At 34.9% G+C, this 15,369-nt stretch overlaps 1 protein-coding gene across 1 annotated transcript in view; it reads right to left on the bottom strand.

The window, feature by feature from the left end:
• Positions 1-699: 699 nt before the first annotated feature.
• Positions 700-15,369, bottom strand: part of LOC111410693 (testis-expressed protein 2-like) — a 22,073-nt gene continuing 7,403 nt past the window's right edge. Inside the window, exons 4-8 of the mRNA XM_023041161.1 lie at positions 8,347-8,707; positions 3,165-3,259; positions 1,889-2,083; positions 1,050-1,620; positions 700-947 (exon numbers count right to left, since the gene is read on the bottom strand). Of these exons, the coding sequence (XP_022896929.1) occupies positions 1,060-1,620; positions 1,889-2,083; positions 3,165-3,259; positions 8,347-8,707 (1,212 nt within the window). The 3' untranslated portion in view covers positions 700-947; positions 1,050-1,059. The remainder of the gene's footprint in view (positions 948-1,049; positions 1,621-1,888; positions 2,084-3,164; positions 3,260-8,346; positions 8,708-15,369) is intronic.

Raw genomic sequence — 15,369 nt, 5'->3', positions numbered from 1 at the left:
ATTTTTAGCCAAATTATTCATTTTATTGTTTCATTTCTTAGCCCAACAAGATCAAATCTATTAAATAACCTTAAACACCTACACTAAAGTGCATAACACTATCTCGACTCTCGCAGCCTCGCTGATATTCCAAAACCTATACAATCATCGGTCGACGCCGTAACCTTCGATCGAAGCTGTGACCTTCGCCGACCGAAACTTTGACCGTAGCGATCATTTGAATAAGGTAGCCTATTAGTCTCTAACATTCCAAAATCATTGAATATTTCATTAGTTGTATTTATATAATATTGTTATAAATATTAAAAAAATTAATTATAGTACAGAACCGAATGGAATCGAACCGAACCGAACGGTTCCATAATTATATTTGAACCCGACGGTTCCATTTATTAGACACCCAAAAATTTTGGTTCGGTTCGGTTCTCGGTTCGACTCTCTTTAGAACCGAACCGAACCGAACCGACCCGCGCCCACCTCTAGGTGAAACTCTTGAAAATCTTAATATTCTCCAATTGAAGTGCCTTTTTCTGGCCGAAAACAAACCCCCAAAATTCCAAAAGGTGCAAATCCGTGTCAAAATTCTGACAGAAAAACGATGTTGTTCGTATTAAAAAATAATTTCTTTATTTTGAATCAAATAGCATCTCTTGTCAAAAATAATTCCACATTCGATAAATAACATTACTCTTCTCATCAAAAATGAAAAAGCTTGCTTGACATATTTTGCACTTGGACATATAAAAGTTGAGACATATTTATTTAGTAAGACTTGACACAATAGTAAATGAGTATTACGTACTCTCTAGTTGCATCAAACCTGTATAACAAAGATGGCCCTCAGTGCAAAGAAGTAGGTAGATTTAGACATAGGAATGTCAAAACAAATTTGTAGGGTTTCTGGATTGGGGAATAAAATGTCTGAATATAGATCATCTTTCTCTTTCCTGTTATTACACAAATTTACAGAAGCATAAGTATAAACTCTACGGATAATAAGATCATGTCATCCAAAAATAGTATTTACTGAAAATAAAATCTAGTGTTACCATTTATTTTCTATGTTCCCCTCATCCTGTCAACAAAACTCCTTCCTTTCTCTTCAATGTGACGCCTCCTGACTTCGAGCTTTTCTCCCATCTTCTTCCCTAACCCTAGCATTCGTTCTCTCGTCCCAATACTCCTAGATCTACTAGAACCATCTTCTACTAAAGTATCATTCCGTCCCTCTGACATCTTTAGTGATTGAGATGGCAGGGGGTGAATATCCAATTTCTCCTCTGGGCTTCTAGGCGCAATTTCTTGTGGGGTTCCCTTGTCTAACAAATGGGCTCTACTTTGTTCTTGGAAAGAATGGCTATTGAAAGTTGATAAATCCACGTCACTTGGGTCCAGGGATTGACTAGTTGATTCTGCAGCAAGGCCAACACGCTTAGATTTCTCATCCCCAGGTTGGGGACTCTGTGCTTCTTGTTTTGTGGTAGAGCTACCAGATTTATCTTGAGTACACGACTTAAATGGAGCGACTTTCCTTGGGACCCAGTCATCCTTCTCCGATAACATCCAAGGAATGCAAACACTTTCACAGTTTGGAAGTACCAAAGTTTCACGAATTGCTGTCTGCAAGAAAAGTTATAGAATCAATATCTTCAAAATACCAATCTGTACTTCCAAGTAGCAATTAATCATATTATAGCCAACAAGAGCTTAGGCTCCTGAACAGTTTTGAACCACTGATTGAAAAAACTACCCATAGCTAAGTCCGAAGCAACCAGGTTCCTTTTCAAAGAAGCATCTAGTAAATGAACAGGTAGCTGCTAGACAATTTCATAGCAACATACAGGTTAAATGTAGAAAATACGTATATGTTATAAATCACTGATCTCACCTTGAATCGACCGATCAAGAACAAAGCAACACGCCCACTCGTAATTTTGCGGTCCCCGACAAAAGACTCCAAGTTAAATTCAATATTGGGCATGGATGTGAATCCAAACCATATCTGATCAGAAGGTGGAGCCTTCATATAGATCCGCATTGTTCCACGAAGAGAAGAAATCCTCACCCCTAAAGATAGAGGAACCTTCAATAATTAAAGAATAATCAGGTTAGAACAAAGATGATCATTTCAACAATATCCTGCACTTGAATTGCTCCTAAATATAAGCAGCATATTTACATATGATAACTGCATGTATGGAGTTCTAGATAATTCAGTTACCAAAGTATCTTATCATATATCATCATCAATTAATCGATCTGTCTCTCAGCTCTTCTCCTATCCTTCCCATCCCCAGCTATGTGTACAAACGCGTGTTCTCGGTTACCATTTCCACTTGTGTTACGTATCAAATTCTAGTGCAGAGACAATAGTTCAACTTTCACATTTCAATCCCACCCATAGGTTTTATAAACATGCATAATAGTCGTTTGATTCGATGTTGAATTTCCAAGTGTCTATTAACTTCATCAAATCCAAAATATCCTCGTCTAATTCCAAACCACATATCATATTTCATAATTAATTCTTAATTATTTAACCAAATTATCTGATACTATTTTTCATTTTTCTCTTCCCCTACATCTATCTAAACATGTGACTACTGAGATACCTGACCATCAAAATAGGGCCACACCAGGTTTAAATTTGGAAACATGTGGTTGAATTGTCGAAATTTAAAGAGGAAGTTCAATAATGGTGATGCAAGATAGTTAAAGGCAGATGAGCAGCTTTTAGATTTATAGAGAAATTCAAGATGGTGAAAAAATAATTCGAGATTTGGAACAAGTCTTTGGAGATCTAAGAATAGGAAAAGACAGAATTTTGGTTAGATTGAAGAGTTCGATAAGGAAGAGGTGATTTAGGGAAGACCCTAAGATCAGAATGGATTCATTTAGAAAATAAATTTGAAGTGGTTTTTACTTGTGAAATGACATGCCAGTGCAAAAGAAACTGGTTGGATTCTGAGCAGAATATTAAAGCACTTTCAAACTAACATAAAATCAAAGAACATTAGAAGTTAAACTAAAAAATAAACAAAGATGCTGACTCGGTACTTCATGAAAATGACCCCAACAGCAAACTTCTGGATGAGAATCCTACGGTCTTGGGAACTGAATATACCTCAGCAAAAATAGCTAATAGTAAGAATGGAGTTACAAACCTGTTGAACCTGTTTGGTTATAGAATGTACTATAGACTTCCACTTAGACACTTGAGATGATGCAGGTATAGTGCTTTTGGGGTCTCCAATCTCATCTGCAAAGAGTTGAGATAATGGTACCACATTATAAGGGAGATTAATATATTATCTTTGGATGAAACACAAGTTTCTAATGTATACAGAAATCAGAAATAAACGAAACATTAGAATCAAGTCAATGGATCTAATCAGAGTAGATATGCATAGGAAAGTATGAAAAAAAATTTGGCTGATAACAACAGTAATATTTAATTTTCTGAATCAAATAAAATTCGAAAAGCCGAATAGTAAGACTATGAAGCACTGACACTCCCTTAGGCCTGACATAATAGGATCCGACAATTGTTGCCATTTTCTTCTTTTCTTCTTCTTCGTTTTTTTTTTTCTGAGAATCTCAGTTGTGCCAGCTTTCAAGGACACATCCAGACTTTAGTGCTTAAATTTTTAATCTTAAAGATGCATGTATGTTGATTAATTTCAATGAAAATAATGTTGTATTTTGATTATACGAAGAAAAGTAAGAAAAATTTTAATTTAAGGTGTCTCCGTCATGACGTGTCCTAGGTTTTTGGAAAATTGGTCGGTGACATGGTGTCCTAGGTTTTGGAAAATTGGTTGGTGTCATGTAGCGTTCATTCAAATCTCCATATTGATTCTTCTTAGGTAAAGATGCAAGCAAATTTTGGCTTAAATCATTTTGTACAAAGATAAGTTTAAGTTTGACAAAGAGATTTCATCTGAATTTCCAAAATATCAAGAGAGGCTTGATGGATTTGTATTTATTTCTTTGAAATGCCGACATAATATATTTTTCATTGTGTTCGTGTTGACAGTTTTTTGAAACTTAGGCATGAAACCTTGATCTACAAAGGGATATATATGGCTGGAGTTTAGTTTTAATTTAATAGACAGAATAAGTAGAAACTTATTATGGAATTAAGAATGTATTGAGAAATTAGAGTTCTCTATCTGTACAAACTCCAATCACAAATCGCTCGGATTTTTCTGATCACTTCACTCCACCATTGAATTAAGAAGACGGTCAGAAACAGATTTCAAAATTCATAGTGCAGAGTTTTAATATACATGACGTTGAACCCTAATGCATATATGGGGTCAATGCGCTTAATCACACATGTTTTTTAGACCAAACCCCGAAGTCCAAGATATCACTCTGCACTTTCTTCGTTTTCTACACTTGGCTTCTTCCGCACTCTAACCAGCTAGACTCATAAATGAACTAAAATCAATAGACTTGAGCTCGAATAATTTCTGTGTTAATTGAAGCTCTTGAAAACTAGGTCAATAATGAAGTACGAAGTCTGGCATCCTAAAAAGTTTACTGTTCTCCTTTATAAACAGATTTGGGAAAAGCATTTGTTTGAAATAAAGAGAGGCCACCATCCTTCACACTATTCTTCTCTCTCCTTCATCCACTTCAGCAAAATAAATGTAAGTCGTCCCTTTGTGCATTCTTTTTTACTCCACCCCTCTCTCCTAATAAAGAAATTGTGCAGCATAGAACTAATCTTTACTAAGCCCTTATTTGATCCCCATTATTTTCAAAATACATTTTTCTCTCTTCTTTTCAATTACACATTCTTCAATAAAATAATATTACTCGCAAACCCAAAACTTTTCCTTATTTTTAAAGCACACATTCTCCATCAATTTACCATTCCAAAATGCATTTTTAGGAAATAATGGGGTTCAAACAGACTCTAAGCATGCCTATATTTACCATACAAATTAGAATTGCAGACCAATGAGGGTCTCAAAGGCTAATACTCAATTCTATGCAACAGTCCAGCAATATGGAGGTTGATCTGACAATTTCGCTCAAATGAGAAAAGAATTCACCACAGCGGGTTACCCCATCTTAGTAAATGAAGAGTTAAAAAGGTAGTGAGGTCATATGGTGTCCACTCCATAAACATCAATTTACCTAATTACTTTATCTCCAAGAGCAATGTAAGCATCATACAAGAAATCACTCTTTCTCGAACTTTAGAAATTTATGGAAAGCTGAGAAAGAAGGAATTTTACAACTACATTCAATCACTTGCATCGGATACTTGACCAGGAAACAAATCATGTCTAACGCAGGTGTCTAGAATTCTGGACCAAGCATATACCTAAGTAAGCATATAAATGAGTTAATTGTCTCACAACTTATTCGAACAAAGTTAAGTTCTTTCTTGATTAGTCGCTATTCTAACAGAGAATTTAGGGGAAGTTTTTGTGCCCCAAAATTCAGATCCCACGCTCTGTTTCCAATGCAGTGATGGGAAATGACAAAGGAGCATTTTTATTTCATGCTAACAGTGTAATGTCCCGAAAATTTAAAAATAAAAGCTATTTGTTTTATATAATATATTTTATTATTTTGGAAAAAAGAAAAAATTATGTGACTAAAATGAAATAAGTTTAAATTCTTATTATTATTATTATTTTTTATTTGGGCCTAATAATTAGATTTTTATAGAGCAAGATTTAATGTATCAATATTTGACTCATTTTGTAGCTCGTAATTAATTAGAAATTTTCAACTCGATAAAAAAGTTGTTTTGGATAAAATCACTTTAAGTTAGACCCAAGTGAAAGAAAACAAAATTAAATAGAATTAGGAATTAATATAATTTCCTTCAATAGAATTTTTATTCTATTGGAGGATTTCTTTTGGAAGATAAACTATATTATAGTAGATAAGTGACGGCAAATGAATTTTTTGTTGCAAATATAGTATTGTAGATAATCTCAAACTCATTTGAATTTAGTTGACTTTGTTTTTCTTTTTTTTCTTTTTTTTCTTTTTTTTCAATTTGGAAATCAGCCATGTACGTGTGTGTTCTAGGTAGAAATAGGTAAATCTTTTTGGTTAATAGGGATAAGCATTTAAGTCTAATAGTGCGCCTAGAGTTTATGTTTGCTACAGTGTCCCACTTTCAATAGAATTTAAATGAGGAGGCACGTGTATGTAGAATGGATATATTAAACATTTGTGTTTGATTTACTTTGTATCACTTTTCATTGTTCACTGGGATTATGATTAAATCAAATCAAATCTGTTTCAAATAGAACTCATCTTGTGCTCTAACCACACCTATTTAAAGGCCACGGGTTCCAAGAATATGCCAACAAAAATTCCTAAGAGCTTTCTCTTACCTAAAGAAAATAAATAGTCAAGTCAGAGAGAAGGAAGCATAAAAAAGGGGTCTTTCACGTGCATTTTTTGGTCCATCACAATTTTTTTTTAAAACAATTAAGGTAAGATACTTTTGTGCAAGTGGTTGTTTCCGTATACTTTTATGTATTCAATAATTTATGCATGAATTGCCAAATGGACCTTCGGGTCGACCTAACGAAATGGAAACTCTTTTAGGTTGTTTATAACGAAATGTGAAATCTTTTGGGAATTCAAAATGACAAATGATGGGTGTGTCGCTTGGTCACCAATATATTTCATAAAAGAATTGTAGTATGAAATGTTTACTTTATTGTTATATAATTGTCTATGAAAACTGCACGTATCTTACTGGATATTTTTAAATACTCACTCCTACATTAAATCTTACAAGTTAGTGAAGGTCGATTGGATTTGTAGTGGGACGATGATGCAGGCTACCAAGAGGATTGCAGAAACAGAAAATAAATTTTTCATTAAGTTTTTCTGCCTTCATAATTATTTGTTAATTTATTTTAAGACATGTTTAATGTTATTTTCAGATACAATTGCTATGTTTACTTTAAATTTGTGAATGCACAGCTATCATTCATTAAAGAAATTTATTTTGATCTTTTCGCATGTAAAGTAAAGAAAAATGAATTTTTGGTAACGCTCCGATGTTATGAACATTAGGTTTTATCAAACACTACAGGGGTCCAAGCTCCAAACACAAATTGTTCCTTACTAGTCGAAATTTCCCCAAAGAACCAAGTTTTAAAAAAATTGGAAGGTTCAAACATCGATTGTGTAGAAGATTTCAATTTACAGAGAGGGCAAATCAAAATTCAAACAACTCTTAACCTCAAGGATAGTTACAACTCTATAAGTACGGGAGCACTTGATTACTTTATATAGACTGCATTACTACATGGCTCTCGGACTTTATGCTAATAGCTTCCTTATGCATGGGTATGAAACGTTAAACACCAAGACCATCAAAAAATAAAGTTTTTTTCCCCTCAAGAACAAAAGTCACTGTATTTTCAAGTAAACACATCCATACATGGATCACAAAACATGCTATTAGGAATATGTGTAAATTGATGTACAAGAAAGCAAAATAAAAAATCAAAAAATATGCTAACCTATTTGATAGATTAAAATGTTAATGCTTTGGTTGGAAACTTCTCTATCCCCTAAGTTAAACAAGAGCGCTAGTTAAATGGACAAAGCTAAAAACTTAGGGCATACCAAAAACGAATTATTACGTTACTCTAGTTATACTTCTATAGAAATTCTAGGAATTATTTCATCCAGTTTTAGCCCTATCTATGGTGAATTATATGCTAAATTAGACTAGAATTATTATTTGTTGCTTTTATATATTGTGCAAGTATGCAAGTGACATTTTATTGTTTCTCCATTTCCATTTCAACTCGATTTGTATTGCTATTTGAGAAAGTTCATAGAGCATGTTTTGAAACCTGCAAACATCCTATAACAAAATTATTCAAAAATGGTCAAATTCAAATCAGTATGCCATAGGAAATCTCAAATCCTGTTGCCTCAGGTGATCTGTGAACCTTTTTTCTGTTTTGTTCCAAGTCAAATTTAATAAATATCGATTCTAATATGATCAACTATTTTTTTTTCCCATTTACCACATCATGATGCCAAGCCATCATTCAAGCAGAACCTTCAAAAATATAAAACTTATGCTACATAGTGTGACTAACTGGAAGGGCTGGAGATTCAAGTAACTAATGTATAGAAGCTAAGCTACTGCAAAACTATTCCACAAATCACATCTAATGTTTTATTTAATAAATGTATTGATTTCACCAAAATTTAGAGCAATTACTGGTTCGGTCTCAAAACAAAAGCTCATATATCAAGGCTAAATTTGTAGAGCACATCAAAATGCTACTAAATTGAGTAAACTTGGACGAAGAATTAATGAATGGTTCTATTACATACCTAGGATGTGATCTCCTTTATCTTTTTCCTCTACTCCATCAGTTATCTCTTCAGAAAGCTTCAATTGTTTCCCAAAATGCTCAATACCTTCCAGTAGATCAGAGGTGACATCACCAACAGTGCTTGAGTTCGAGCTAGTTTGCTCTCCTTCAAATTCCAGCTCTCGAATTTCGAGCCTTGTTTCAGTTTCCAAAACCATGCCACCAGAATACTCTAAATCAACTTCCAAGGCCCACAGCTCATTTGTATCGGTGGGAATGACCCTCATTGCAAGAATATGTGGAGGCAGAGTACCAGGATCTACAGAAGTACACGTGACTTCACCGAGGTAATTAGGGCCTCGCATGTTGGATAGTGTTCTCTATTACAGTGCAGAATATACAGGTTAGTTGTGCCAAGAACAACAATAAACCCACACAACATATTCTGGTGAACTGCATTACCATGTTACTTCATGAGAGCCATATATCGTAGATTTTTTTATACAAATAAAATAATGCAAAACATTTGTTTAAAAAGTTTTTAATACACTCATGTCACAGTAGTATGTTGCACAAATAGAGAAAATATTTCACCATTCCAGATATTACATTATTAAGACATGCCTGACAATGCCTTTAGTTGACTTAGCTTTAGAGAAAGCTGATGTGTACATCGAAACTATCATAAGATTTTATCTGTTGCAGTAACAGTATCAATATGCATATAAAGACCCTCAATGATCAGATATCTAATGGTAATTGAAATGAATAGACAATACCCTTTACCTGAAAAGGCATTAGTATGACAATGGACCAAAAAAAAACTTCCTGGTTGACTCAGAGAGAAATTTCAATTATGAAACAGGTATTTGATTTCCCAAACATTGAGCCCAAATGGAACACAAGGAACTAGGTCGGTCAGGACAACCATGCTAGGCCTCTTCACTGGGCTTCAGTAACATCTATGGACCAATTTAAACCAACCTAGGTTAAGAACCTGGATGCCACACTCTTGAAATGCCACCAAACTGTCATTTTGCACTGTTAGTGTTTGTTTCTTTCTTTCTCTTTTTTTTGGTTTTTCTTTTAATATAAATTATTTGTCTATATTTTTTAACCCTTAAAACAAATCAGATGTTATTTTAAGAAATTTTTTGGCAGATTTTGTTCACTAACGCTAAAGATGCACCTATATTGAAAGATAGAGGACCAACTTGCAACTCAGTCAATAAGTTGGAGATCAAAAGCTACAATTTCCTGAAATTATTATATTAACAAGGGAAAATTTTCTATTCTTCAAATCTCTTGCTATATTTATAATCTGGATACAATTTTTGATAAGATTTTCTGACTATGAATAATTTAGTTAGTTTGCAGTAAATTTGTTGAAATGAAAGATTAGGTAGTAATATTACCGAAAATTAGGATATTTGTGATAGCATCCCAACTCCAATAAGATTCACTCATACAAGTTGTTCATTCAAGATTCTAGAGTGTTCCACTAATTAGTTAGCAAAGGGTTAAAAGAGGGAATAGAGGTATAGTAGAATATTTATAAATGTCATGGTAGGGCTGGGGAGAATTCATTCCGTAAATTTTGTTAGAAAAGTGGGGATAGAACTGTGACCTCTCGAATGCCTGGGAATTTGTCATTTACATTCTTGTTCTTCATTGCATAATAATTGTTCTTACATTCTTCAATTCAATACATATATCCATTTCACCAATTTCCTTTAGATTCAGCTAATACATCTACTATCTAACCAAACCATTATCACTAGCTTATAAGACCAGAACAAATTCATCAGCAACCTTCCGCGTTCCTATCAAATTGGTATCAGAGCGATTGATTCTCAGACTAATAGAAACTATTTTCAGCAGAGAATTAAAGGAGAATTTGAGCTTGATAAGGAGGACGTTGGAGAAGATGTTAATGCAATAGAAAAGAGATTGAGCAATTGATTCAGGGTTGGATTGATGTGGTCAACTAAAAATTTCAATATTCTATAGCAAAAACACAAATGAGCGGTTCTCGGAGGAAGAAATTTTTTTTTTTTCCAGAAATCAGTTATCAGAGACAGAAAAAATAATCTGCAATAGCCTACTTCGACTGGCGAACATGGAATTGGTTTCAAGAGGTCGATCGACAAAGGACAGTGCAAACTTGGAGAGAATTGAAAGGGTTAATGCTCGACAGATTCCGACCATCTCAGGAGGACGAATTTTTTGGTAATGCAGATGGGATTTGGAGATTCCGATGGAGAAGAGCGAAATGATGGTTCTGGATTAGGGAGGACAAGAACGAGAATAGAAGAAGGGTGTTGTCACCACTTCACTGGATTCGACCAGTAACTCTCAAACTCCAATAAAACTCCATGGGAAAGAGGTTCTTGTATCACCATCGCAGAAGGGGCAAAAGCTGGAGTACGCCATGGAAGGAAAATCCTTGGGTGGGCTAATTGAGAAGAAGAGGAAGATTACGATGAAGAGAAGGAAAGAGAATGGGCTAAAAATTGGGGCACATTTTCATATAAATAAACATGTGGGCTTGGGTTTGCAGAGGGCCAATCAAGTAAAAGGTAATCAATATTTTAAACACGCTCGAGGAGAATCAGGATCCATAAGAAATTCAAGTTCAATTGCTTCTTATCCTAGGAAAGCAATGACTTCCTCACCAATTAGCAAAACAGAGACTCTTCACTCCCTAAATTGGTCTCCAACCCATTTTTTGATCAAAATTCACCTTCATTGTCAATCCCAAAATCAGTTTCTATTACTCCAAAAATTTGTCAAACCGAAGCAATCACAACCACACAATCAATTCACTATTTCGGAGCTTCGAAAGAGGATGGAAAAGGGTTTTGCCTTCATTGTGACGAGAAAAATCCAATGGTACATAATTGTGAAAATAAAGACTTACAAGTGTTGGTGGCAACTGATAATTTGGAGTAGGTATGCTTCATAGATGAGAAAAGAATGGAGCTTCTAAGGATGATGAAGTCCCAAGGGCAGATTGATCATGACTATATGAAATTGTTAATCAAGGTTGCGGTCCGCTATAATTTGTTTTCAACTCGACAGGTTCGAACATTGGACATCTTGTCAGTAGGGGCAACGGGCTATCGAGTTGCCTTAAATATTATATTTATGATAGTTGCTCGACGAAGTAAGTCCGTTCACTTCAAATATTGAGACGTCCCTTCTCCGTGGTGACCATGATTAGAGTGCTTGCAAGGAAAATGGTGTGGTTGCATGATGAATGGACAAAGCCAGCATCAACTTCCACTTTGAGGACAAGGTGGATTTCAGGGGGCGAGTAATGATAGCATCCCAACTCCAATAAGATTCACTCATACAAGTTATTCATTCAAGAGTGTTCCACTAATTAGTTAGCAAAGGGTTAAAATAGAGAATAGAGGTATAGTAGAATATTTATAAATGTCATGGCGGGGCTGGGGAGAATTCATTCAGTAAATTCTGTTAGAAAAGTGAGGAAAGAACCATGGCCTCTCGAATGCCTGGGAATTTGTCATTTACATTCTGGTTCTCCATTGCATAATAATTGTTCTTACACTCTTCAATTGAATACATATATCCATATCACCAATGCACTTCTCAATTTCCTTTACATTCCAGCTAATACATCTACTATCTAACCAAACCATTAATCAGTAGCTTATAAGACCAGAACAGATTCATCAGCAACCTTCCAGGTTCCTCTCAATTTGATAGTTGTAAATATTTGTTGTTAATAAAATATTAAAATAGGAAATTAGTTAGGCCAGCTAGCTATTGTAATACTTTCCCTTTATTTCTTGCTTGTATTTTTTCTTGCTAAGACAGAAAAATTAATTCTATTTTTTCTCATCTCTTTCGAGTTTACATGGTTTCAGAGCCACCTTAAAAATCAATATCTTTTCTAGAGATTTTTTTGGCCATTCAGCCATGTCTAACATTTCATCTGAGTCAACCCCATCTCTCAAAACCCAAGCCCCCACTACCGATTCTCACTCTGTCCAGATCACCACTATTCACCTTAATAGCGATAATTATTTAAGATGGTCTCAGTCCGTACTGATGTACATCAAAGGGCGTGGAAAGATGGGTACCTAACAAGAGATAAGAAGGAACCAGCACCAGTACCAGAGGATGCAAATTATGCGACCTGGAATGCGGAAAATTCGATGTAATGACTTGGCTTGTGAGCTCTATGGATGAAGATATTAGCTCCAACTATACATGCTATTCCACAACCAAAGTACTCCGGGACAATGTGAACGAGATGTACTCTGATTTGGGAAATCAATCTCAGGTTGATGAATTGACTTCTGAAACTAGGTGAGATTCGGCAAAGGGAAGACTCGGTCACCAATTATTTCAATTCATTGAAGTGCCTTTGGCAGTACTTGGATCTGTTCAATGATTATGAATTGAAATCCACTGAAGATGCAAATCCTAACAAAAAGACCATCGAAGCTCATTGTATTTAGAAATTCCTTGCTGGACTAAATGTGGAATTTGATGAAGTACGGGGACGGATCATTGGTAGGACTCCACTTCCTCTAATTGGTGAAATGTTTGCTGAGGTTCAAAGAGAAGAGAGTCGCAGACATGTAATGCTGGGGAAGAAGACCACTAGAGGGCATGTTGAGGGTTCTGCCTTTGTTATTGCGGAGGCTACTGCTAATAAAGCAGCCAATTTTTAGTGAAAACCTGAAGAGAAGCCAACGGTCCGGTGCGATTACTACAACATACCCCACCACACTTGAAAGTCCTACTGGAAAACCAACAAATTGGAAGAGCAGCAAGCATGGTCACTGTCAATGAAGCTGAGACAAGTCCATCTAGCAAGGAGCAGATGGATCACCTTCTGAAGCTACTAAAATCTAATTCCTCGTCTGGAATTCCTAGTGTTCTCTTGTACAAACAGGTAGTGCACTTAATGCCTTTCTTGTTATTAAACTTTTGCTCCATGGATCTTCAATCTTGGAGCCTCTGATCATATGACCAGCTTTTCCAATCTTTTTCACACTTACTCACCATGATCTTGCCTTGAAAAAATTAGAATTGCAGATGGTAGTTTCTCACCCATTGCAGGAAAAGGTTTGAGAAAATTCTCCAAAAATATAGATCTTAAATAAGTCCTCCATGTCCCTCAACTAGCTAGTGATCTTTTGTCTCTGAGCAAACTAACCAAGGAATCTAATTGGCGTGTAGTTTTCTGTGATTCTTACTGTGAATTTCAGGACTGGAACTCGGTGAAGAAGATTGGATGTGCTAAGATGATAGATGGACTTTACTACTTTGATGGTAGCTTCTCCAGTAATAAAAAGGCTCAATACCTTAGCAGTGTTAGGTCTAATTCTGTTTATGAATAAATAATGCTTTGGCACTTAAAAGTAGGACATCCTAGCTTTCCATATCTAAACATTTGTTTCCTACTTTATTTAAGGATTTGGAGGGTTCAATGTTCTATTGTGAAAGTTGTTGCTTATCTAAGAGTCATCGTACTACTTATCTGCCAAAAGCTTATACTTCTTCAAAACCATTTTATTTAATACATAGTGATGTTTTGGGACTCTCAAGAGTCACTACTCTCTCTAGAAAAAAGGGTTTGTTACTTTATAAATGATCATAAACGTTTCTGTTGGGCTTATTTGATGTATGAAAATTATGAGGTTGAAAAATTTCTCAAAGAATTTTACATGATGATTGAAGTTCAGTTTCAAACAAAAATTAGCATTCTCCACTCCGATAATGGAACAGAGTATTTTAATAAAATTTTGGGAAGTTTTTGAAGGAAAAGGGTATACATCATCAATCTACTTGCGTGGATACCCCTCAACAAAACGGAATTGCCAAAAGAAAAAATAAACATTTACTTGAAGTATCTCGGGCTATAATATTTTCAATGAATGTTTTATCTTTGGGGAACTTTGCTTTAACAGCCACTTATTTGATTAACAGAATGCCCACACATGTTTTAAAATATAGCACCCCATTAGAATTTTTCCAAAAAAAATTTCCCTTATCTAGAATGAATCAGATTTACCTTTAATGGTTTTTGGCTGCATTGTTTTTGTTTATATACCTGATAATACTTTTTCCAAACTTGAAGCTCGGGCTGAAAAATGTGTTTTTATAGGGTGTGCTTCTAATAAAAAGGGATATAAGTGCTATAATCCCCAAACAAGAAAATTTTAATTGAGTATGGAAGTCCCTTTTTTTGAAAATAAATCCTACTTTAACAAAAAATATTCTCCAGGGGAGAAGTTAAGGTAATGGAAGAAAATTTAGGGATTTATCTCCTATCCTTTACCAAGCATGATTTTGATCACTTCACCTGCCAAGCATGATTTTGATCACGTCACCTCATCATTCTCATCCTACTGTTATTCTCGAGGTTTAAAGTCAGAACAATGTGATAAAACCAATGAAAACAGTGATAAGGATCCTAGTCATATAGTATTGAGCATTGCTATATCTGAAACAGGGGAAGAATCACTACAACTGGGTAAAAGAACCCAATATTGAGCCTCTGGTTTATACTCGGAGAAGACCTCATCAAAAAAATCAAAGTCAACTTATTCCTCTTGGGAATGATCAATCTCAACCTTTCCCATTGACAAATACCTTTCTTATGAAAACTTTTTCATACTTATAGGGCTTTTACCTCAAAAATCTCACACTTGTTTGTCCCGAGAAACATTCAGAAACCTTTGATGATCCTAATTGGACATTAGTAGTGATGGAAGAGATGAATGCTCTTAGAAGAAGGGTACTTAGGAGAGAGTTGATCTGTCTAACGAAAAAATAACAGCAGGCTACAAGTGAGTCTTTACTGTGATATGTAAAGTGATGGTAGCACAGAGAGGTACAAAGTAAGATTAGTAGCAAAAAGGTTTACACAGACCTATGGAATTGATTAACAGGAAACCTTTGCTCCTGTGGCCTAAATGAATTTGATTAGAATCTTGTTATCTTTGGAGTTAAACTTCAACTAGCCATTACATCAATTCAATGTAAAAAATGCTTTTTTTAA

The sequence above is a fragment of the Olea europaea genome, chromosome 2 (assembly GCF_002742605.1).
Source record: "Olea europaea var. sylvestris chromosome 2, O_europaea_v1, whole genome shotgun sequence".
NCBI lineage: Eukaryota > Viridiplantae > Streptophyta > Magnoliopsida > Lamiales > Oleaceae > Olea > Olea europaea.
The sequence above is the reverse complement of the archived record's forward strand: the minus strand, read 5'-3'. Positions and strand labels throughout refer to the sequence as shown.